The sequence below is a fragment of the Vollenhovia emeryi genome, unplaced genomic scaffold (genome assembly GCF_000949405.1).
Source record: "Vollenhovia emeryi isolate VEMERY1.0 unplaced genomic scaffold, V.emery_V1.0 DF939120.1, whole genome shotgun sequence".
Taxonomy (NCBI): domain Eukaryota; kingdom Metazoa; phylum Arthropoda; class Insecta; order Hymenoptera; family Formicidae; genus Vollenhovia; species Vollenhovia emeryi.
In genome coordinates, this window is record NW_011967246.1 from 383007 (window position 1) to 408003 (window position 24997).

The 24997-nt window shown below is 42.5% G+C and overlaps 1 protein-coding gene across 14 annotated transcripts in view; it reads right to left on the reverse strand.

Moving 5' to 3' along the window:
- The window catches only part of LOC105570389, a 92779-nt gene that overhangs the window by 23210 nt on the left and 44572 nt on the right, over positions 1-24997 (reverse strand). For 10 of the 14 annotated variants that reach the window (XM_012027537.1, XM_012027539.1, XM_012027536.1 and 7 more), the window contains 7 exons: positions 16681-16724; positions 15238-15328; positions 11989-11997; positions 9008-9082; positions 6284-6503; positions 3270-3390; positions 275-381 (listed from right to left, as the gene is read on the reverse strand). In XM_012027537.1, coding sequence (XP_011882927.1) covers positions 275-381; positions 3270-3390; positions 6284-6503; positions 9008-9082; positions 11989-11997; positions 15238-15328; positions 16681-16724 — 667 coding nt within the window. The remainder of the gene's footprint in view (positions 1-274; positions 382-3269; positions 3391-6283; positions 6504-9007; positions 9083-11988; positions 11998-15237; positions 15329-16680; positions 16725-24997) is intronic. The other 4 variants (XM_012027543.1, XM_012027546.1, XM_012027540.1 and 1 more) reach the window with 3 other exon arrangements.

Below are 24997 nucleotides of genomic sequence, written 5' to 3' on the forward strand. Positions count from 1 at the left end.
CCGTCAGGTCTAGGTATAATGGCAATAATAACAATAACAATAATAATAAGTAATCAAGGTAATCTTGTGCGCACACGCATTATATGTATCATGGATATGGGAACAACGGTGACTCGCACTGTACAGATCAAAATACATAGGCATACGCAGCACACACATGTATCATGTATCGGAACGGACACCATACTGATGACACGCTGGTCGCGTGCACGAGGATACGGAGAGTGCACAAGACCAGGTTTTAGAAATCGGCGAGCACGGGCTGGCCACAAACCTGTAATAGCGATCTTCGCCGACCACTTGCTGGTACCGTCCAAAACCGACTGCTCCACCGACATCATGTGACCCGAGTGCGCCTTCTCGTCGACCCCGAAGACTGACCTAAACTCCGACGAGACTCTCTTTCACATAACTGTGCCAACGGCCGCGATCTCGTCCTATCTGCTTCTCTCATCGTGAAATATACATATCTTTTGACTATCTTTACGCACAATAGCACTTTCGCCGCGAATTCTCAACGGAAGATTATTTCATTTGCGAAATATTGTCAGTCTGTAGGGATAAAAAAATAAGAGTACGATGGCGGAATATATAAACCGGCGCATGAGTCTAGCCATTTTTTTCCCCCGGTGAAAATTGCGCTCGTTTTTAACAGTTAACCTTCCGCGAAACGGAATACGCTGTCGCGACAGTTGTTAATGAATCCCTACGTGACAGCTTGAGAATTCTCTTTGTAGGATCAACTGTTCGTTCAGACGGCACTGTTTCTTGCTAAATTTGCAAAATCCCGAAATCCCGAATAAAGGGGAAACGGCGATAATCGAGTGTTTCGGCAACGGATATTTTTAGAACGCGTGCCGAACAAAATAATCTTCTGAAGCGACTGGTCATCGATCAAAGCGCTAACGAAAACGTTGATTGCTCGACGGCAATGGTATCGCGGCGCTGGGTGATATCGATGCGCTCGGATACGTCGCGATCACTGTATATCCTTCAGAGAAGACGAGATCGGGCCTTGTGACGGTGAAACATTTCGCTTTAGCTTCGCTCGTTCTCCCTTACAATTTGCCCTGCCTATTACTGTCGCCACTGCGTCGCCGTATTCGCGTTTTATTTAATTATGGATTAATCCCAGTCTATTGCCGCTGGGTACAAGTATTCTTAATTGACAACTAATTATTGCCGCCTGGGATATTAAATTAATTTTCAGTAATACATATAACCGTTGCGGGCACAACATTCTGCGTTGCAGTATTTCTTGCGGAAGCGAGACCCGGCGCTTTTCCCGGCACGTTCTAACGATCGCTGCAGCTGTTCCACTAATTTCGCTCGTGCTAATTACCGACAAGTTAAATTATTAACGCTCGGCAGAAACGAGAAAAATATCTGTAAGTATTAATGCGCGCGGATTAATTCATCACGTTTACTAGTAAATATGTAATCTTGGGCCAACGTAAGTTTAACACAAAATTCGCGCCGACTTGATTACAAATGATTCGGAAAAACTAATCTCTCCTAAGATCACTAATCACCTGAATTGCGAACTGCGTAAATATATAGTTTGCGCTTAAAAAGTTCCTACAATACGCTAATTACGTGATTAATTGAACAAATACCGACCGGGGCCGGTTTAGCCGTGCGATTATTGAGTCACTCGTAAATGCAGATCGCGCAAGCGATATTAATTAACATTGATTTTCATTAGCCGACTGCCTGCCGAGCCAGCTTTTATCGCGATGGCTTTTACGAAACCGTACTACTCTATGTCTGTCGCGCCGTCGATATTTATAATAGCCGCGATAACAAGCCGATACTAGGGTAATAAGATTGAAATGCAGCGCGGGCAGCGGAGATATCTCGAATAGCTCGACGCTTAATTAATTATGGCAGATATGCGACGGATTGACGCAAGGTGCGCAAATGCGATTAGACGGTTATTATGACGATGCTGACGTGCCTAAGCCGCGTGCGTTATCCATTTATCATTCACCACAAATAGGTCGGTTTTGGTGAAAACGATCGCTTGACGCCTGACCCCGTTATATTTTCGTATAAACGCAAATTCGGAATTTATTTAAATTACCATTTACATCAGCGACACCACCGAATTACAATTAAATTGCAAATAATACACAAAAGATTTTTTATTCGCGGTTCTCTTGAACACAAACCCAGTACATCCCCAGAGTTGAAACTAATTGTAAAATAATATCGCGCGAATGTGTGCGTGTGCGTAAGTGTATGCCAGTGCCGATTATCGAGCGAATATATAATTTGTGAGATTATTTAATTCTGACAGCTGATTTGATTGCATGGGAATAACACGGTTATTGAATGAGGCGGATTTCGCCTTCCCATTAAAATCGATGATATTGCGGAAATTATTATTATAGCTGAATATTATATTATTACACCAAAATCGTTGTACATGCGGCGTTACATAACTTCTTATTTGCCTTCGTGGCTCCTTTTTCTCAATTTATGATAAATATACGAATTACACACGTTTTTTTTTCCGCAGCTTTGAGCAGACAAACTGAAGAGAGTATCGACCGTACGTGTGTCTGCTGTATGATTTGCGGCAGCGGAGAATGCACGTTGCGATGTAAAATAAATACACACAAATTCAGCAAGATAACAAGTAGATAAGTTCGAGGTCTGAAACGCGAACCGTGTTTGTCGCGCTTATCGTAAGGCATTATTCACGAGCGTTCACACAATACCCTACCCCGGGGGTGTGTCGTGACGCATTAATATTCGTCCAAACGATGTTTATACGGCCTTTAACGATTTCCTATGTTTGAGGTCGTGAAATAGATCTGGCTCGGCTGGTGGCGGTTTATTCGCGGAACCGTTTACAATCCGCTCGCGCAAAGCGGAGACTCGTCTCGGGTGGAACGGGACTCGAATGGGTCGTCGCGGCGAGTAATTAATTCACGGTCGAGAACGGCCTTTTATCCGGCGTTAAAAAGAAAAGGCTACTATCGCGATCACAGGCGACGTTAAATATTTCCTTTACGAGACTTTTATTTACAACGCGCTATCATTGAAGCTGACGGCGTACCCGCTGATCCGAAAATAGCGGAGCAGTGGCGACAGACGATCGCTAAATTGCATTGAGATCGATCGGTACATCGACCGACACGCTATTCCTCCTCGAACCGAACTGTCATTGATCGATTGACACAGTACGGTTGTCGTTGGATTGACTTGGGCTGCGAGGAAAAGTAGAAAAGAAAAAGAAGCGAGCGCGGTAAGCGGATACTCACCGAATCAACTCGAAGATCTCCGGTTTCTCTCGCTCTCTCTGCTTCATTCTCTCCTTCATGGCCGTGATTATGCTCATCGCCTTATCCTCGGCGCCGTGCTTTGAGCTCTTCTCAGCCGCCCCTACGAGAACGGAATGGTATAACGAAATACAAAGTATATTCGAGATTCGCATATATTTTGCATATGGTTATTTAGCCGGGTCGTTAAAGGTGCATCACTGAGCAAAATTCCGGTCAAACGTTTAAATCCGATTATTCGCTCAAAGATTAATTCTCAATCTTCTCGGTGTCGCGGCGATATCGATAAAACGCTTTTATGTCCGGCGGAGAGACAGAGACAGAGAGAAACGTGTTTTACACGTAAAGAAGATTTATTACGCGATTCGGCGCGCATGCCGCGCTGTTTTTCAATGCATCAACCGATAAAACGCTGACAAAAAAGTCGCGATTTTTCCCGAGGCGGAATTCTGTATATCGCGAAAATCATGACGAGGTGCCATCGGCAGTGATTGAATAACACCAGCGCGGCTTTTTCCGTTCTTCGGTATCACCTGAACACGATGCTAATAACGGCCGGTATTGCGTTGCGCGAAATTACATACAAACTGGAAAATATGACACATCGCGCACAGATCGTGATGGATGGCCATGCGTTCTGCGCGTTACATAATAGTCGCGTCAATTTTGATCACACACAATCGTTTCAACATCAGACACGTTAGATGCAAGTGCGATAGCGAAACATTTCGCGTCTGATACGATCTGATACGCCGGTCGCGTTTCAAATTTTACACGAAGGCACGCATCGAAGCCGCTTGCCGTAGCTATCGGTATCGGCTATTTTAATTATTACTGGAAATCCTGCTGTACAGGAGAGCGGTGGTACGGGGAGGGATACCTGAAAGGGATACCTGCAAGGAAGAACGAAGGAAAGAACGTGACGCGAAACACCCGGTATATTGAAATTACAACGGACAGCAGTGGATGAGGGAGAATTAATTGAGAACGGAATTACGGGGCAAACCGTCGTGCGGCGAATCGGAGGCGGGGAGGCTGTAAATTAATCGTGGACTGTCCGATCAAGGAAAGAAACTTTATCGGGGACGGAGTCACGGCAGAGGCGGGGAAGGGGTTGAGAATCATTAGACTGGAAGTGCTAGTACGAATCGATAGCGAATCCAGACGAAGAGGACATCTATAGAGAGCATCGAAGATCACCGGAACCAAATTGAAAGTCTGATGGACGGGCCGACGTTAAAAGTGTCATTACTTCCCGATTTCCGAACATTGGAGATTGGTTTATAAAATCCGTCGCGTCATTGCGGATACTTTTATCGAGCCGAAGTGGCTTCGCGTTGTGCCCACGTAAAAATGATTTTTGTCCGCGAGACGGACAATCCGTGAAATTCAATTGCGCGGTTTAACAATCGTTCGATTATCCCGTTACGGATCGATTTTACACGGAATACGGGAACGACATCCGTTTATTGACAAGACACCGGCCGACGACGGAAATAGCACTGGTAACTGCAAGAAGCAACGAACGGAGGTCGAAGTGTCTTACAGGGCGGATTAATAATTAATTCGCATAAGTAGCGACAGCAAAGACGGAAAATAGTCATTTAAACTTACGTCTGTTCTGACTTATTCATTCCTTCTAATCTCTGTTTAACGAAACTTTTCTCAATTTTGCTTGACTCTTATTATGTACACTGACAGAAAAAATTGGTTAGAGTGACTATAATCTCACTATATTTTATAGTGAGATATTTTGGCTCCAAACATATTTTTATAGTTTTATTACACATGCAAAATATAGCAGGGCGAACACAAATTTATAGTCATTATCACTACGACATGAATTAGCACAACCATATGAAATAGTTATGGTAAACTAAAAATAGATTTTTGTGTAGTTGACCGTACTACAAAATAAAGTTACCTGAAACACAGTGAAAAGTACAATAAAACATACGAAATAGTAAGAAACTGTACAACGGTATACAATAGTGATAAATCGTATTTATATTGGAAGTAATATTCCCCGCTTTTTATTATATATACACTGCGTTCACTATGTTTATTGGTTACATCACTTTGCACCCACAAAGAATACTACAAGAAAGCCTCTTACAAAGAAAAGATAAGTCATTCTTATATAACACTCTATGGGCCAATTTCGCAAACGTCGGTTAACTGTTAACCAGAGTTCAGCCAACTCCCTACCTTTTTCTATCTTGTTCTCTAAGAAGAGACAGAGGATCAATTAACCTTCGGTTAGCGGTTAACCGACGTTTTTATAGTAAATTTTTTAAATAGTTGGCATCGCTGTGTCTATATGGTTGCTATTACTAATATTATAGTAATAATTACTATAAAAATGATATTCCTGACTATAATTATTTTACTATGCAATTATAGTTTCAAATACTACATATTTTTCTATCAGTGTAGAAGGACAAGAAGATTTTACGACTGTCCAGCCGTCAATAATAAATAAGCCCAAAGTTTTTAATTGTGTGTCTGAAATGAGGGAAACTTGTGTGACCTCGGCACCTCCGAATCTTCAAAATACATTTATAGTTTTCGTCGACAATCTACCAACGTGTGACCACGACAATTATCAGTTTCGTTTGAGATTCTTCAATGAATCAAATAAATTATTAATTAACCAAAGACTCTCAGTATCCAAATTAGCGAGTGACAAGGAAAAGTGGTCCTTGAGAGTCAAACGCGGCTCGTTGACGTGAGTCATCTTTATGTAACTTCGTCTCGAACGATTTGTAATTTGCGTTGATAATTGAAGTCACATAAAGTTTAATCGCGCACAACAAACTTGGCGCTTGGCCGTCAAGACCCACCTTTCCCTGTTACTCGTTACCTTTAATCAATAATGCCAATTAACCGAAGTGAAATGAAAAATTAAATTAATTCACGTTGCCTTTCGCGACAACTGTATTTTGTAGACACGGAAATTGCGCTTGAAACCCAAAATATAGATTGACGTTACTCACTCTGCAAGCAATCGGCGTTCAGGAGGTCCTTGCACTTTTCGTGACACTTGACACCGCACTCCATGCATCGCACTCCCTGTCGAGCGATGCCCCAGAGAAGACCCTCGCACTCGTAGCAGTACGTCGGCGACGTGGCGGTCCAGGTGACGAAATTGTGAGGAGTGGTCGACGATATAGGATAGATCATCGCTTGCAGAGTTTTCTTGTACACGTGCATCTTCTGCGGGTGTTTCATGGTGCGATTGTATCGCCGTTACATTAAGAAAGAGAAAGAGAGAGGAGGACAAGGAGACGGATGGGCGTTTTATGCAAACATTCGTTTTTCTACTTCGTTTCTTCGCTCGCAAGGGTTACGACTTTTGAGGGACTTGAACGATTCGTTGGACATTATCGCGAATTACTGATCCTTCGAAGAGTCGTTGCTTTCCGACACGTCAACATTTCCAATGTTGAGCAATACTTGATCAAATATTCGATATTGTTCCGCGAACATCTTGTTTGTTACGGATAAAAGAAATACTTTGAATTCCCGATATGTACAGCGTATGACGAAGTGACCACCGTGTCTCTCCATTAGTGTAATATAAAATTCTATTATCCGTGTATGAACAATCGATCCAAGGATTGTGTAATATTAGATTGTACCGGCAATTACATTAGCGAGACTATTTCTGATTGAAGAAACGGCACAGTTTTATTATGACCTTTTTAGAGAGCAGCTCTTTTAATTTCTTACTTACATACTTCGCGCTATTCGATGTTTGAAAGTACATTTCCTTCGATGTAAAATTTGCGTTTCAAATTATAAGCGAAATGCCGAAGGATTAGCATTTCGTTTTTGTCCGTCCGATCTCTCGCAAAAACTCCCTCGTAGATTCAGTCGTTAACCGAAGTGCCTTTGTGGGTTCTACTTATATAATCATGTGCACGCAAACCATATGCAGACACAGGTTTCACAAAGGAAAGCCCGCGTATGGTTCCAATAAAAGCGAATTGGATACGCTACGAAACTGTTTTAGGGGCCTACTTTGCTCGTGCCTCTCGAAAGCAGAATGACTCTCGTCGTTCTAGCTTTAAATTTTCGAGAGCTTCTCTATCGGTTTTCTTTCTCTTCGGGGTTTCTTTTTTCCATGCTTGTGGGATGGGATTACCTAAGAGCTTCGCGAGCACACGTACACGAGCTCCTCGATCCTAAGGAGATCATCACGTTTCATATCGGACATCAAGAATTTTCGCGCTACGTCTCGTCGTGCGACTTTTTCGAAAATATTTCTTTTTTTCCTTGCAAAGTCCTGTACGCGGACAAGTTTTAGAGCGAGCGATATTCTCCGGATATCGTTAGACTATCTAGCGAGAGAAGGAGGGTGTAAAAGCATCGATCCGCTAAGCACTATGGTACTAACGTGTGAACTCGGGATGTTCCCGGTATACATGAATTTTTCAAAATCCGTATATCTTGATCCCGACGTAGGAACGTACATATACTCGTATATACGTAAATGTAAGCAAATGGCTGAATTACCTTTCGACGCGTTACCTCGATATTCTTCAGAACGTTCGGCAACGTCGAAAGCATTTTTCCATTCCAACTTTTTAGCGCTGTTAGCAAAGCCTGCGAGCACCTACATCTACTACGCCTAGTGCTAACGAACCGCGCGACGTATGTCATTGAATTTCACCTCGTAGGGACTTGTTACACCCGTAACCTTTCTCGGGTTGTTTTAATAAATCGCATATCCGAGAAAGGCTTCGACATCTCGTTATCGAATATTGCGCGCGTGTCAAAGTGACCTGGAAAGGACACCTAGGTATTCGATATACGAGGAACATCCAACGTCACAGAAATCGGAAACTCCTACTAGCCTAGCTATTTCTCTCTGATACGGTATCCCGCGTCGTGATACCCCTATGTAGACTATGTAGGCTCTTCTATGGACGCCTTATATATACGCGTGGTTCGACCGCTATTTTCTCACCTAATGCATACATATGCATGTATTTCTTCAGTACATACGTGATGCGTATCACGGCCCTAGCCGCTAATGTGTTTTACACTAGGTCGCTACGTGTTGCTCCAAAGTAACACGGTGCGAGGAGGGGGGGGGGGGGGGGGAGCAAATAGAAATGAGGAGATTCAGAACAAAAACAGGCTAGATCACACTTACGTGAAAGAAAATAGCGTGGAAATGAGGATAAAATGCAGCACGTTTCGTATGAAAAGAAAAGAGAATCCAATGGTTAAGTTAAACTCCTCCGGCGCCGGTCTCTCGCCGGTATTGAAACTTAAAATTAGATGATGTACGATCTAATTCCTCCCTAACGCCTGTCTCCGTATTTCTTCTGATATTACTTTTCGCCTTAATATCTCCGTCTCAAAACTAGAAGCTAAACGTCCTTCTACTTTCGCTTTCGATCTTCCCTCCTTCGTATCACGCGAAGGCTTCCGAATGGAGTACATCACATAGAAAGAAAGTAATTAAGCTTCGCTCTCTGTGATTTATGTCGCGCTAATTGATGCGATATATCGCATCGTCCGCGCAATGGCAACCTTGAAAAATGTCGCTGGAAGAAAGCTTAGTCGTTATTATATACTTATAAAGAGTACTTAAATATCAGCGGGACGACGCGACGATAGCTAACCCTTCTCTTTCAGAACAAGCTTCCCTTGGTTTATTAACGGGTGACGCGATGATAAAGTATAATGACTAAAGGGCAAGTCCTTACCAGCTCTTCGTCGTTCAGCGTCGCTCGAGGTACGGCGGATGTGAGACCAGCGTTCCTCTTCGTCGCTGCCATGGTCTGAGAAAAGATAGGAATTAATGTGCATCTGATAATGGAAATACAATGCCTAGTATCTTCCAGTCTCTCTATCGCTTAGTAAATGATAGTTCTGGGACTGAAAAATTGAAAGGGAGAAAAAGAGAGGGGGAGAGAGAGAGAGAGAGAGAGAGAGAGAGAGAGAGAGAGAGAGAGAGAGAGAGAGCTAGAGAAAGAAAGAGAGTAAGAAAAGGAAGAGGCATAGAATTGATAAAATAAATCGAGAGACGTGAAGAGACGTATGTTAATAAATGTAAAAATACGAAGAATAATTTTTGGAAAAGTGTTATTTACAGAAATCTTTTGACATCGAGATAAAAAGTGTGACGGTTTGACGAGTCAAAATAAAGATATGTGACACTGATGTGAGAACTCAGATTTTTCAGACGACGAGAATTACTTAAATAATGATGGTGACAGAGAGATATATATACACATATATCTCGAAATTTTTAATCAGTCAAATGTGAGTACATTTCCAAAGAAGCAACTTGACATCGAGATTAAATTGCGACTGCCGTAATAAAGTAAAAAACTTGCGAGATAGAAACAAATCCAAAGCCGAAGAGAAATCTTGACGTAAAAGTCTTGTGACGTAAAAGAAGCGGTGACATTACATGCCAAGTGAAATATCGATAAAGTTAAATTTTTATTTACAAGTTTTATGAAGTGGGTGTAAGTATGAGAGAGTTTTATATATATATTTATATATATACACATCGAACGCTTGTAAAAAAAACTATGCCAAGAATCGTTTCGCAAATGTTATAGAAAGCTTTCCAGAGCTGCCATATTTAATGTAGAAGCAGTGTTATGTAACCGGACTTTGACATTTACATATCTCGACAAACACGCGCGTTTCTGAAATACTGCAAATTTAACAAGTACCTACTGACCGCGCGTTTGAGCATACTTTATGACGAACAGGTCACAGCAGGTGCAGATGGACATTTACTCGTGCAAACGTTTGCGGATTAATGTAATATCTGTCCGATTATCTTTGCGCGTGGTCCTGTGCATAGAGAAAATTAATGCAGCGGTCAACAAACAAGATTGCAAGTATTAAAACTGGTAAGATCCAACCCGATGGTCTGGATTATATGCTATCATACACCGAGACCAATGGCGGTAAACCGGAAGCTAATCAAAGACTCTGGACTCTGCTTAATGAGGCCGAGTACAGTTGCAATGCGGTGTAGATTTGCATGTACGATTGGTAACGCGTGTGTTATACATATGTATACTGTATATAATATCGAAATCAGAACGAAGAGAGCGATAGTGAGAAGACAGTGAAAGGCAAGCATTAAGAAGCGAGTGGAGCGGAAACTTTAGGAGATATATAAATCGGTTGGTAGAATAATACAGTGGAAGACAAAAGTGAAAGTGAAAGAGAAAGAGAGAGAGAGAGAGAGAGAGAGAGAGAGAGAAAAAAAAAGAGAGAGAGATAGAGAGATAGAGCGTAGGTGAATCTCTACGGAGAGAAAATCTAATCTAATTAGCTTATAGGTGTCTGGTAGGTATGGTGCGCGATTTGTAGTTAGCATAGATTTTAATTAAGATATTAGACACGGAACCCCGCGAACCGTGCACGCGCCATTGTTTGATCCCGACAATCAAGCATTAATTCCATACATGCTAATATCACTTTTATCCGCCATAACCCACGTATGCTGCTGCGACATTGTTTTTATAATGCGTCCCTCGGCCGGGCGAGGGACGCTGCGACGCGGCACGGGCGGGAGGGGCACCAAGGCAATTTAATTCTGTCTCTTGCGAGAATCCCGCGCGATATCATTTTTCTTAAGGATGTTATCGAGCCATCTCCTTCGCTTCGCTTTACTCGTTTCCTCTCGCCGAGAGGTGGAAACGAAGGAGTGAGCGGAAGAGTATCGGCCAATCAAAGAAAACTTCCGTTAAAACGAGCTGTCTTTAAATTTCCTGGACGAAGTGTCTACTACTTACGACTACGTGTGATATTTTTATAACTATTCGTAACACGTATTTATAGCTATAGCATGGTAGCTATAGCTATCGAGACATTCATGCGACATATTGATGCTCGAACAGAGAACAGTTATGCATGCAGGTGAGAGACATCATGACTGTTATAAGATGGAACAAAATTATTTGATGGACCTAATCGACAGATTGGGAACCATCGGATGAACAACAGATTAAATTTGTGACAGATGATTACACAAGAACAGTTGGCTCGGATCGCTAGATCGCTAATCCGTTTCTGATTAATTTTTATCGATGTCCTAATCGACGTAAACCGTACATTCACATGCGAAACACGAAGTTACAAGTAAGCCATCAACAAAGCACGTTGACAATGCGTTTCGTTGAAATGCAAACATCTCCTGTCTCTTCGACTGCATGAACCGCGTTCAATTTAACGAGCCGCCAGAGACTCGGTATGCTGTTTTCTCGCATTCGATATTTTATACGCGAAAGATAGAAATTGCATGTTCCGCAGATAACAAAATTACCCCGGTATCTATTTACTAACGAGTAGCTACACATGTAACGGAGTCATATTAAATTAGAGATGTAATCAAGAAGTTTCTACACCGCTGACTCTATTCCGTTGAGAAGAGCGCGACTTTCAACGATTCGCAGCGAGGGAAGCGTGCACATCCCCTTTACAGCAAGTAATCAGCGGAAAAAGATGTATAACGAATCGGAACAGAAAAAACAGTTCAGAACAAGTAACTGAAAGAGAAGTGTAAGTCGCGCAGAACAAATAAAGGAATGTAAATTAAAGAAAAAGTAACAATATATATACCATATAGTTAGTGAGAATAAAGACGAATTAAAAATTCGCATGCAAACGTTCGAACAAGCTTTTAATTGACTTGGCTAAGGAGGCATTTAATTAGTACCTTCAAGACCTGGAGGTAGAGTTTTTGAGATTTTTTGAGAGGTTTTTTTCAGTGAGTGGTTTTGTTTTTTTCAGGTGTTCAGGTGGATACAACAACGGGCGCCACAGAGAACAAACAAAGAAAATAGCATTATATGCCGATTAGTACGTATATCACTTGCACTTTCTTTTTCTTTCATTAAATTATGATATAGATATAGATGTTTTAAAAGTTAGACACAAGAGAGGCACAAAGACGACGTTAACGGACGTTAATCAGGACTGCTTCATCACGAAGAGACAATTGCGTGATGTGAAAACACGAAGGGAATAAAGTTATCCCCTTCTAATAAAGACGTTGCATCACGTTTTGACCATGACAAACAATTTGCATTTTAGGAATCTATGTCTCCGTGGTGAATTTAAACGACCGAAATTACTGGGCGATAATCGCGTTTCACACGTGGTCAGTCAATTTCGTTCGTTCGGCATTGATGCAGGCGACGCGTGGTTCGCTACTGCTATTGCAATTTTTCTGGCGATACAACGCAAACGTTTTCGCGGTTATAACCCAGTAATCTTTTCGCGCTTTTTGCCGACTGCCTGGACAATTTTGTTCACGTCACGATATCACACAAAAATATATTTCACGTCGCGAGACTTGAGGATTTCGGGGTTATACGAGATATGCACAACAATTATATGTAAACCGTTAACATTAAACAGGGAGAACAAACATACAGACATCGGATTCCGGGATCTAAAGGTGATCGAGGATGTCTATATTCGGGGGAAAGAGGGGGGGGGGACTGGAGTTGCAATGCTACTTGTCAGAGAGGGTAGAATTGGTGAATCTCTTTTCGACACTGAATCGATATGTAATCCGTAGAAAGATGTGATCAAGGTTCTTAAATAATCTCAAATCTACAATTTTCAAAGTGGGACGAGTTAAGTACATTATAGGTGCTAAGTGAAGAATCCAATTGTCTATTATTTTGCTCTGACGAAAATTACATTTATACTGCCAACGTTTCACTTTCCCGGTGTTAAATTAAATCACGTTTTCCGCGACACACTTATCCCTACTAGGCGCTTTTCTCCGGAGCGCGATCGATAAACTACTTAAGAATTTCATTTAAAGCATCACGCACTAGTTGCACACGCGAGCTCTTAGCCTGCAATGGCATCCATGACGTAGACAAGACATATTTATTATCGTTTCGAACATGTGCGTCATTATCGTGTATATAATAATCGACGCAGGTGTGCAGAATATTTCCGCGCTTTATAAACTACACGTCGTTTTATGCTTGTTTTTCTTTCCCTTTGTAAATTAAGCTCGATTGGCTATTTTTGCCGATTTATTGGCTGAAATACACAGTCGCGCGGAGAGTGATTTACTTAAAAGGGTGCGCGACTACTTGTCTTTATTCTGCACATTGTTTATACGGCCGGCGGAATAAATCGTCGCGAATATATCGACGACTTATTCGAATTTCAAATCGCGAGTTTTCTAGTATTTTCGATCGACCGCTCGGAGATAGAGGCACGGCTCGAGAACCAGCCGCATCAGCGAATTGCGAATTTAAATTTTGCGGCGGAAATGCTCTCGCCGATTGCAGTCATATGATCGTCATTGGCGCGATTATATTTGTTAAATTGCGTTGAAATAATGGTAGAAACCTCTCAGTCGGGTTACTCGTGTTTGACGAGTCAATGAATTTTATTTTATTAACGTATTTATTCATGGATATATTTAGGACATTAATAGATAGAACTGCAATCATCGGGTCGTGAAATGTAACGTCTTATTTCTTTGGGAATTTCAGGGAAGAAAGGAATTAGACAAGAGGAAATATTTTGTCAGATTTGCTCGTTGGCGCTTTACGGTGATTTTTTAGAAAAATTAGCAATTCGATTCGTCGCAGAAAACGACGGTAACACTGAAACGTAAAACACGCAATTAGGTCACGACGAGGTACACGACGAGTTTGTTGCAAGCCGCATCGGAAGATCTTTCGCTTTGTCGTGAAATTTAAACGAAATGCCTTTCAGTTTTATCCTTTGGTTTTCGTACCACGGCAGATCCTCGGATGCGTCGTGCAAGATACACAGAATTAGATCTCGCGACGAAGGTATTTTTAGGTTGTCGTCGTCGTCGTCGTCGTCGTCGTCATCGTCTCCCGAGATGGAGATGAAGTTAGAAAAGAAGCGAGGGCTGGTTTTATAATCGAGATAACGCAGCCTTTGCGTTTCCGTAGCCGTCGGATGACAAACTAATTAAGCTCGAGATAACTTTCAGTTATAATTTTCCGCTGCGTTCACTAATATATTCATAAAAGAAGTTGACAGAGAGAGAGAGAGAGAGAACACGAAGTTACAGTATCCTTTGTAGCTTTTTCTTCGGAAAGACGACAAGATGAATACAACGCGAAGCAACGATGCTGCCCGTGGTTGTCGGGTATGTATCAGCAACCGTATTAGCATAATCGACTGCACGTGCCGCACGATTGATCGGTGTATCAAATATCGATTCATATGTTATATCTCGCTTCGACACTCGAACCGGCATATTTCGCAAATGGATTTACTACATTCGCCAATGGCGTGGAATTATACATCTCGTATATAGAATGGATACGTATAAATATACAAAATATGCTGTGAAAATAGTTTTTTAAAAATTTCCACGTGAATTTTTACTATTATAATTTATATGCTCTCGTTCGGTGGGCTCTCTCACGTATTTCGCGTGGGCATTGCCAACAGTGCACACGCTGCCACACACATCGCGGTAATTAATTCTAGCTCTGTTTCACTTCTGCCGGTGCAAACGCGGAACACAGGATCGCAGAGCGTACCAAAGGGGCCACGCGTTAAAATTCTAAAATAGCCGCGCGTATCAAGAGGTGGCCTCGAGCTAGTTGGGCGAATTAATTAAATTCAACCGGCCGCATAATCGCTGCGGAGAGATCGAGAGAGGTCAGACCCGCGCTGTGGTGCGCGGAAGCGAAGATGACTGCGTTTTCAGCTACATCTCAACGACCACGGGCGAAGAGAACGACGACGATGGCGACGACGTCGATAACGACGGCGACAACAACGAGAACGTTTCGTCGGATCGGATAATTATTTCCGACGAATATATATATGTATGGACACGGTCCAGGCAATGTACATATATGTATGTGTGTACACGGTGTACTTATACATATGTATATATACGCGGAGACAATGGCGGAATGGTGTTAATGGGCAATCGGCTACCTACCAGCTCGGAAACCAATGGTATCGACTTCCGGCGCGGTCGAATGTCCGGCATGCTGTCGATGGTGCTGTAGAAGGGATTGTCGCCTGGATGTCTGGAACAGAAAAGATTTCGGATGCTGCATCAGCACGAGTCTGCGATTACGTCCATCTTCCACTTGGATAGCTCGCGCTAAATCCCGCAGTTTTATATATATATATTTTTTACCGTTATGTCATTATTTTTATCGTTATATTATATCATTAATCTTTATCATCGTATTATTTCTATTTGTTATGAGATTATACTTGTTCGAATTATGTTTTGCAAGTTTGAAAAATCAAAGTTGAAGTGTTTGAACAGTGTGGACAACAAAAGAAATGAGCGTCGACAAAGTGTTTGCAGGCGTTGAATCTAAGATCGATTCTTTGCGGATTGAAAATGAACTGAACTTTCAAATCAAACTGCAAGCTTAAGTTAGCTGCAGTTCTAGTCGAGATCTCTTCGTGCATTTCGGAGTGTTTGAAAATCTGCTGGGAGCACGATGGAAATTTCGTGCTCGTTAGAAAGTTTTTAGAAAATCCAGGTTTTCGCGAGTTTAAATCTGTTCTTCGCCGCATCATCGCAAGAATAAAATTATATTCGGAGGTTTTTATCGACGCCTCTTGATTCCTGATAAATTATTTATAAGTTTATCTTGAGGAACATCGTGATGAAATCTATGCAAACTAGTGTAAACCGTAAAATTATTTCAGGTCAACTTAGTGATCAATTTTATAATATTAAGCCTGACTCTTTGCAAGAACTTGTTAAAAATGACACATCAAGTATCCGTTCGATGTAACAAAGCAGATATAGAATATAGGTAACACTACGTTACCTCGAAAAGATCTCGATTTCTAGGAAAACGACAACGTATTATATGGCGAGCATCTGGGTTTTCCCGAGATCTAAGAGCCACTTACGTAGTTCAATTTTTTTTTATATATGTCGAATAATGACAGACCGTGAAATACATCACCATTCGTGCGACTCAAAATGGAAATTTATCGGAAATATCGATGTGTGTGTAACCGCGAGTTGAAAGAAATTTTATCAATGATTTCATCTCATCCTCCATTTGACGCATAAAAATGATTGAGGTGTCTTGAATCACCTCTCAATAAAATCGATATAGATATTTCTCTGGTTTCCCTGTTGCGTACGAAATTGTGATTTTTTTATCTCTCATGTTTGATTCAATAAACATGATGCAGCGGGGAGAATTACATAAACATTAATTTCATATATCACACAATATTGCCATACATCACATAATATGCGTATTAAAATACCAATGCGTTTTTTAAAAAGTAATGCTTCGGAGATGAATGTGAAATCTGAGTGCATTTTCAAATTGAAATTGATGCGATATGAGTATAATTATAGGATTAAAGGTGTAATTAGGTAATAACGCGACGTACTCACCCGTTCGCTCGTCCACCGGATTCGCCGCCCGGCCCGCTGCCGTTCTAACAAACAAAAAAACAAGTTTATTAAAAACAAGCTCAGTAACAGTTTCAAAAAACGAAATGGAGGGCGCGCGATGCCGAGCGTGTGAACGCAATATGTGACGCAGGGTTTCATTTTCGCATAATTACAGTCTTAGATAAAAGACGTGCGGCCACGGAATGACGCGAGCAAGAGTAACGATGATACGAGGCGCGATCGATCTTGGAAATTCTCGTTTTCTCGGCGCTCAAAGCGACAGATATTCTAATAACCGCCCCGGCTTCGGTTGGATATTACAAAACCACGAGATGAATTTCTCGCTTTGATTTCCGTGGCCGCGCGCGCACGCACAATGCTCTGTTTCATTCCGAATCGTTTTGTCATCTATGGGAGAAATTGCGAATGGGGTAGAATGAGATGGGCACGGAGGAAATCGCTGGATGACGTGGGAAAACATCATGAAATAGCTGCCTTCCTGCGTCGGTCGCCAAAGAATGGAGGAAAGGGAGAGAGGGCTACCATTCGCGTATGAAAGAGCGGTCTCTCCCTCGCGGAGAGTCGACTTCTTCACCCTCCCTTTCTTCTCCCGACCGCCTGATTTAGATTCAGGACTTCCTTCCCCCGGATCGACTGCGATCCGCCTTCGTCCGCACTCTGCATTTTCCTCTTCGCCCATCTATTGTTCCTCGCATCGCAAATCTCCCAAACTCCGTCGACTGCATCGATGTAAACGTACTCTCCGTCTCCGTCTCTCCCTCTTTCTCTCTCGCAATCCAACTGCGAACCACCACTTTCCGTTTAATCCCTTTCTCGTTCGTCAGACAGGTCGAACCCATTCTCGTCTCGCTTGTCGCCATTAATCAACCTTCGGCCCGCCGGCGACCTCGAAGAAGCACCGGCATTTTGTCGTCTGTCAGCTGGCCGGATTCATGGTTCGATCGTCCGTACGGGTCCACGGTGTACTCGCGATAAATTCTGTTGGTCCGGGTTGTCGTGCCTCCACTAGCCCCGAGGTCCTGACCCTCCTCCATACTGGTCCTTTCCGCACCAGGCTTCTCTCGGTCTTCTCTGTATCTCCCATCATAGTAACGATTTTTCTCAATAAGGATTCGACCCCGAAAGCGAGAACTAATCGATCCCTTCCGCCGAAGAGAAAGGGATATATACATCTGGCATGTCGGACGCTGTTCACAATTCCTTCGTTTTCTCGAGTATCTGTCTTCTCCTCTTGCTCCCTCCCTCGTTTTTGCTCTCCTGCGCTCTTCGCGTACCAACCCACGTTCACTCGGCCGCGCGGTGAAATGGAAGTTTCGGAGATAGAGTGTGTATAACAGCCCGTATAAATATAATATCACGTACAATACGTCGTAAATTCTGTCACGATAGAGATATAATATAAACTTATCGATAGCATAACAAGTGTAATAAGTATTTAGAGTTAGAGCCGCAGGTATTTCGTCCCTTAACGCTGTCGCTTTCTCCCTCGCACTCTCTCGCTTCTTCCGCGCTCAATTTCTCTTCTTCATTCTCTCAGATTACAATTTTTCGTCTTCACTCTCGTACTTCTCGCTCTTTCACTCTTTCTCTCCCACTCTATCGCTCGTTCTCGTTCTCTCTTTCTTTTAAACAGTTTCGCGGAAAGGGGTTTCTTTTCTCTGATCGCTTAAAAAGCTTAGATAACATTGGAGCATGATATTCGTTTCATTTTCACGTTTAATCACGAAATGGCGGCCTTTGAGAGCGTCTCGTTGAAGAATACGTAAATAAAGCACGAAGCATTAATTCTCATTGTCGCAATACGCTCATATATGAGTTTGCAATGAGTCGTTGGATGAGAACGTCTTAATTGACAATAAGGATTACGTTTGATCGAAGAAGAAATGATTAAATAATACTGCAGCACAAGTGCAGCCGTACGAGAGTATGCTATAAAAATAGAGAAACAATCGCGTAACCGCAAAATTCCGGATAAAAGAGACCGCGCAAATCATGTCACAAAGGGGGAGCCGGTTTCATCAGCGGCCCGAAAATTCGTGCCGCATATTTGCGGCGTAAAGTGACATTTTCTGCCGACGAAACGATACGCAGATTAATTATTCATAATATATATGATGAATTTCACTGCACAACGGCTAATTGGAGCTGGTCGACTCATAAATTTCTCCCCGTAGCGAAATTAGACGCGACATTTCCGATGTTACGTGACATAATTTTTGTCAACGTGCGGGCATTCGCGCGCTATCGGAATTAATTTGTTCCCGATAGACGTGACGCCCGATAAATAATACGGGGTGAAAACATCGATACTTGGAGAGAGACGCGCTCAAAGGCAAGGAAACATACATACAACTCAATGGTAGATATATATCTATACAGAATATAGTATCGCTTCGCGAATATAATTCTGGCAAGCGTTTACACACAATTAACAATAAAAACCTAACCGCGTATGTAGTTGTGTCTGTATGTGTGTCTGCATCTGTTACTCATTACTCTCTAACAAGTTTCTCCTTTATCTATTAGGCCTTAACAATGTATTTTGCTTTAATTCGCTTAGACACTAGTCGTCAATTGACGGTGCTATTCGCTAAGTTGAGAAGCCTTAAGAAACCTTCGCTGTACTACAACGATCGACGGGGGATGAGCACCTTCGCGCTCGCCCCTCCTGTTAATGATATGACACTTAATGAAACGATATTGGTGATATGCAGGTGCGATTTAAGGTGCCCACTCGTCGAGACTCTGTAACACGCGTGATTGAAGCGTCCGAACGTACGCAGTTATGTCGAATGACTCTTTCAGTAGACTGCGTCGGGGTATCTCGGCGTCCATCGGCTGAAAGCCAGATCGCACTATTTTCACGAGCAAACTGTTCCTTGGCGTCGAACTGGATCGGGGTCGCGGAAAAATTTATGCGAAACTTCGCCGTCGTCTCGTCTCGACGAGAAGACACATTCACGATAAAGCTCTTCGCTCTGTACCTTGTATCCTGGATTTTACCCGCGGCCAACGCGTGTATCTACCTCACGAAAATATGAGAGAGAAATGCCTTTTACCAATTCCCGCAAATTAGTCCTACGTGTATATCGATTAGCCGTAAGTGATTGTTAAATATTGTCAGTACCCATAGAATTTCTCTCTCGTTCCACTTGCAATATCATTAATCAGGAACTCATTATACGGGATACTCTCTAGGAAAGGTCTACATCTGATGCGAGTGATATGTAATATGTATGCCATGTGCGATCTGCGCGATACGTGTATTTGCGAAAGTCACTTCGGCATGATATACGTAGCGAGCACGATGATTTGCGATGATATGACGTCGGAATTTCGGCAGACTTTGTAATTATTGAATTGAACGGGAATAAAGTACACACCGTGCGAGAAACGCGGTCAATTCCTTTGCGTTTCTACGTAAGGATTTCGATAATAGCTGACGTGGCTCACTTACGAATTCAAGGGCGACGCTACGACGTGCCATTAGCGAACGAAAATACTTATGCATGCAAAACTACGCTTTTATGCGGCTCTCAAAGAGAGAGAACATCGCGATTGGAAGTTGATTGTACAGTCGCGTTGCGTATAAAAGTTACGAGTCGTTGGAATAGATTTCCCGCGGGGTTTCCATATTCGGGAAAGGAATGGATCCGATTGTCACATACATATACGAAAATGCGCGCATGTCGGTGATTAATGGAAATGGAAATGGGGCACAAGCTACGGGAAAGCTAATACAGCACTAGGAAGAAGACTGGCCCAGGAAACGTCCACATGCCGTTTACGTATGCATGCGATATGCACGTGCTTTTGCATAAAAGCCAATTTTGCGCTGCGTCCCGGTACTACCATCAACCTGCTGAGTACGCGAACAAGTGCATAAGCGTAAAAAAAATATTGGGAGCTGTAAACTTAAGTGCTGCTGAAACAATGGAACTTTACCAAGACCGTCGAAATTCCGGATTCGTGCGATATGTATGAATACAGCCGTGATTTACGAATATGTGTGCGTTCTCACGAGCGATGACAATAATATCAATGTCATTAAGGTGGTTATATTACTACGTAATGAAGAGACAAATAATTGTATGTAATAGAAAATAGAAAAGGCTCTCCACGCGAATCTCTGAGACAGACGACAATGCCGATAAGTCAATTGCGTTATCGATCCCTTGTGAGGTGATACGCGAGTAAATTCCCGTAAGTGTTAGTCTAAAACGAGAATGGCCGCAGGTAACCAGAGGCATTCGCCCGGTGTGTGTAAGTTTGTGGCATAACATGGACACCGTGTGAATGTATGTGGGTATGCATATGCGATTTCTGCGAATGATATGTCGAGCTGTATGTGTGACGATAGTAGCATGGTGTGCGCCCAACTGTGCTAGCGGCCAAGTTCTAGACCCGCGCTGCGTGGCAACCTAATCCCACGTTCGCCTAATCATCCCACAGCTCACCGCGATTTATCTTAAACTTCCGCTTCCGCACGTGGATACGTATACATAGTAATACCCGATTCGCCCCTCGTAAATTATCGTTATAGTCCGTATCCGTTGCGTTACGAGCACCTTTATTGTTGCACCAATAATCTTAATTAGAACGGGATATGTTTCTGGGATACCCTTTTTCTCTCTACCGGCCCTGCGGTGGGGCGGCTTGAACACATGTGAGAACACAGAAATGCATTTCGCGTAAGAGGAAAAAGAGAAACTTGAAAGACCGTCTTACATGTATGTAAATCTCGGGTCGTAAAAAATCTTTTTACACGCCCAACAATTTGCTCGCGTCTATTAACATCGAGTCGGCAATCGTTGCACAACATTCGAAAGACACCGGTTCCCCGTGTCTGCGTGACACGACACCCTTTATGCCTCCCGCCCGCGTCATGTGTTTAATGTTCCGTGTAATTTTGACGCGTCTGCGTTATTACTGCGGATTCGAGATGATTATTCACGAATGGTTGCCCGCAATGAATTGCAAGATGGCAATAAATGGGGAATACGATTAGTCGTCAGACGTGATTCTAGTCATTCTCCTTAAGCCAGGCTCCATCAAGGGTTGTTAGGAGATGAGCCAGAAGTAATCTGTGTGACCGACGAATTAATTCCAGAGTTCCGGGCGTGTGTTGAGTCCCAGTCTGTTTATATATATCTCTCTCTCTCCATCTTTCTAATACTTTTTGGATAAAATGAATTTTTTTATTGCCAAGCGAGTGAAAGTGAAAACTTTTACAGCTGCTTTTATTACAGGTTACATCCTCAAGTCTCTGTGCAATTTCGAATCCGATATTTTCGTAATGTGTCGTAAAACTCCCTGTACTTTATAGTTTCGGCGTGCACGCGATATATCAGGACTGGAGTTCGCCATTCGGCCTGACTAATGGATTAACTAAGTTGAATGCACCGAAGGCGTAACGTGCATGCAACTTCCAGCACGGAGTAACTTGCAGTTATGGAGATGCTGAATGCGTGACAGTTGCTCGTGATCTTATTACACTCTCCCAGCAGTGAGGGAAGATATTGGATAAATCACGGCAGGACGGAGACGCGTCAGGAAGATACCTGTTAATGCCATTCAATTGCACTCGCAATTTGTATCTTTTTGACATTTCTCTAGAAACACGCGGAGGAAAATGCGTCACCTTCTGTTTTCGTTCGCACGTACACGTTCCACCGTTTCTTACGTCCCTTACGAGATATATTCCGCAAAATTGCCGACCTTACAGTCGACGAATTTATTTTCTTAAGGACTAATCCAGATGTGACCCCTCGACATACGTCACGCCATTTTTTACTCCATTTCACGTACGACTGCGTATTTATTACCGTGACGACAAAATAAGTTTTCCTGCCACGCAAAGGAGAACGTTAGGATATTTCACCGTGAAACTTTCTCTTGAACCTTTGCCCGGCATCGAAGTATCTTTCTACGAAATGACCGTTAATGGGCCTTAATTGCATCCTAACAAACTTTGTTACATTTTTACTAGCTTCGAGCAAACTTTTACGCCATTAAATATAAAATAAATCTAACGGAATATAAGTATCAAATTGCTCTTTTACCTCTCAGCTCGAGAACTTTGAGAAAACGATGCGCGTCATACTTGCCTGACAGTTTTTAAAAGAATTATCTTAAAATTGAACGTCGTGCGCGCGCAAGCGGGACATTGGATCCATGTAATCGATCATTCTATTATCTCGGCTAGTTCCTGTAACGGATCGTACTAGGTCGCGCTGTCGATATATCGAAAAAAATGGCAAGTTTGCGCCCGGCTGGATTGCCAGACAGATCAATTAAAATTAATCCACGCTGCCAATTGCATAGCGCGAAAATACAGAAAAATGTGAGGAATTGCTGATGGAAAAACGAATCAGAAATTATAACATAACAAAGGAGAATTGAATAATTCGTTTTGTGTCGCACGTTAGCTTCGTCGCCGGTAAAATTTTCGGAAAAGACGAATTCCATTGCGGTATAATCTGACGTCTGACGACTAATCCCCTGATTTTCATGCCAATTCATTAGAAATATATTTTTAACGTCGCCTCTAACGACAGTCGATTGTCGAAATGGAAACAAAAAGGTAACCTTTTTAGAATGTGAGCTTGTGAGATGCTGTGAGCTACGTTTGTTTCCCATCTCTATTTCCCATTGTCTCGATTATCACACGAAAGCTTATACGCTACGTTTATTCGCTTGCCCCGCTGGAAAAAACACGACTAAACATTTTGTTATAGTATTAATTGACACAAATCTACCGCGTAGGCTAGTAATATATATATATGTATGTATATACCTTCATGTATATGTATATTTATATGCGTAAATTAGGCGTGTGTATGTGTACATGAGAGATGTGTCGATAGCGAAGAATTATGATGATATATCTTTTGGTATATGAGACGTGAGTGTCTGGAGAGAGCCAAGAAAAAATCGGCCTTGCGCACCAATGCTCGAGCAATAACTCGAGACGAGAAGACGATTACGAGCGTGTATTAGACACTTATAGTGGTACCACGACAGTACATACATATACAATTATTAATGACCATTACTAGGCGTCTAGTATATACTTATCTCGACGCGGACGCGGTAGTATTCGCTCCTTTCGCATTAACGCTCATATAAAAGTGAGAAACGGTAGAGAATTGGTCTTGTCGCATGTTGGCCTCGTATCGCTGCCGATCCCTTCGGGTGAACTCGCGACTCGACTGACGGGAGCTCAACGTCGATGTTCGATCGGTCCCTTCGTTCGTCAACAACTTAGACGGATAATACGCGGCGCGGTAATTGATTTATGCGCGAGCACGAATCCGCAGGCCGACCGCGTTGCGTCAGTCGAGCCGTTCGTTTATCTCGAAGACGATTCACGGAACGTCGAGGAGCCAGCCGCTCGATTTTCCTCCCTCGCAGACTCGCTCCGCTCGGCGTAGCTCGTCCAATTAAAATCCTTTGCATCGACGGATCATTCAATTAAAGAAGTATTTCACTCTCGCTCCTTGGGTGCTCCTCCCTCCCTTTCTCCGTCTTTCTCTCGATATTCTCAACGTGATTTTACGCCGTCTTTCGAGTCAGATCGCAATTTGTGGAAGCCCGAATTACACGTTAATAGAACGTAATAAATGGGAATTTTATCGAAATGCTTGTTGGCGCAGAATACGACAGTTTTTAACGAGTGACTTACGCGGTGAACGCCGGAAAAATAAAAGAAATGGAAAGTCGTAAAACTGTACGTAGATGGGAGGGATCTCGTTTGTCTCGCAATCGACTGTTTGATTAAATAATTAGAGCTCGCGGCGAGCTTAAACGGTGGACTTATGCAAAGAAGAAGAAATTTAAATTGGCGAGAGAAGAATTCGGTACGGACAGCTTTTACCCGCAATTTTCTTTGATGTTGTAAAGTATTATTATGTTATTTTGTGATGACCCGAACAAGCGCAACATCCGTGAAACAACTTGCTAATATGCGTGCATCAGCAGTAACCATTAATTAGCAACCAGACATCCTTACCAGTAGTTGATAGAAACTAGGATGATTAAGGAAGCTGCATAATGGAGGCGCGTTGTGCGAAACAACGGCTTGCACGGTATGTTTGCAGATAGCACAATGCAAACAAGTGAGGTTTTTCGTAATATTCTTTCACGGCGCAAATTTGGCGCATTGTAAGCCATTTAAATTCTCTTTCAAATCTTTGCGTATAAGTATCGCGGCGCAGTTTTAATTAACAAAGGAAGAGAAGCGCGCAATTTTACACAAAACTCGGTTTTTATATTAAAAAACCTATCGTTTTCTTAA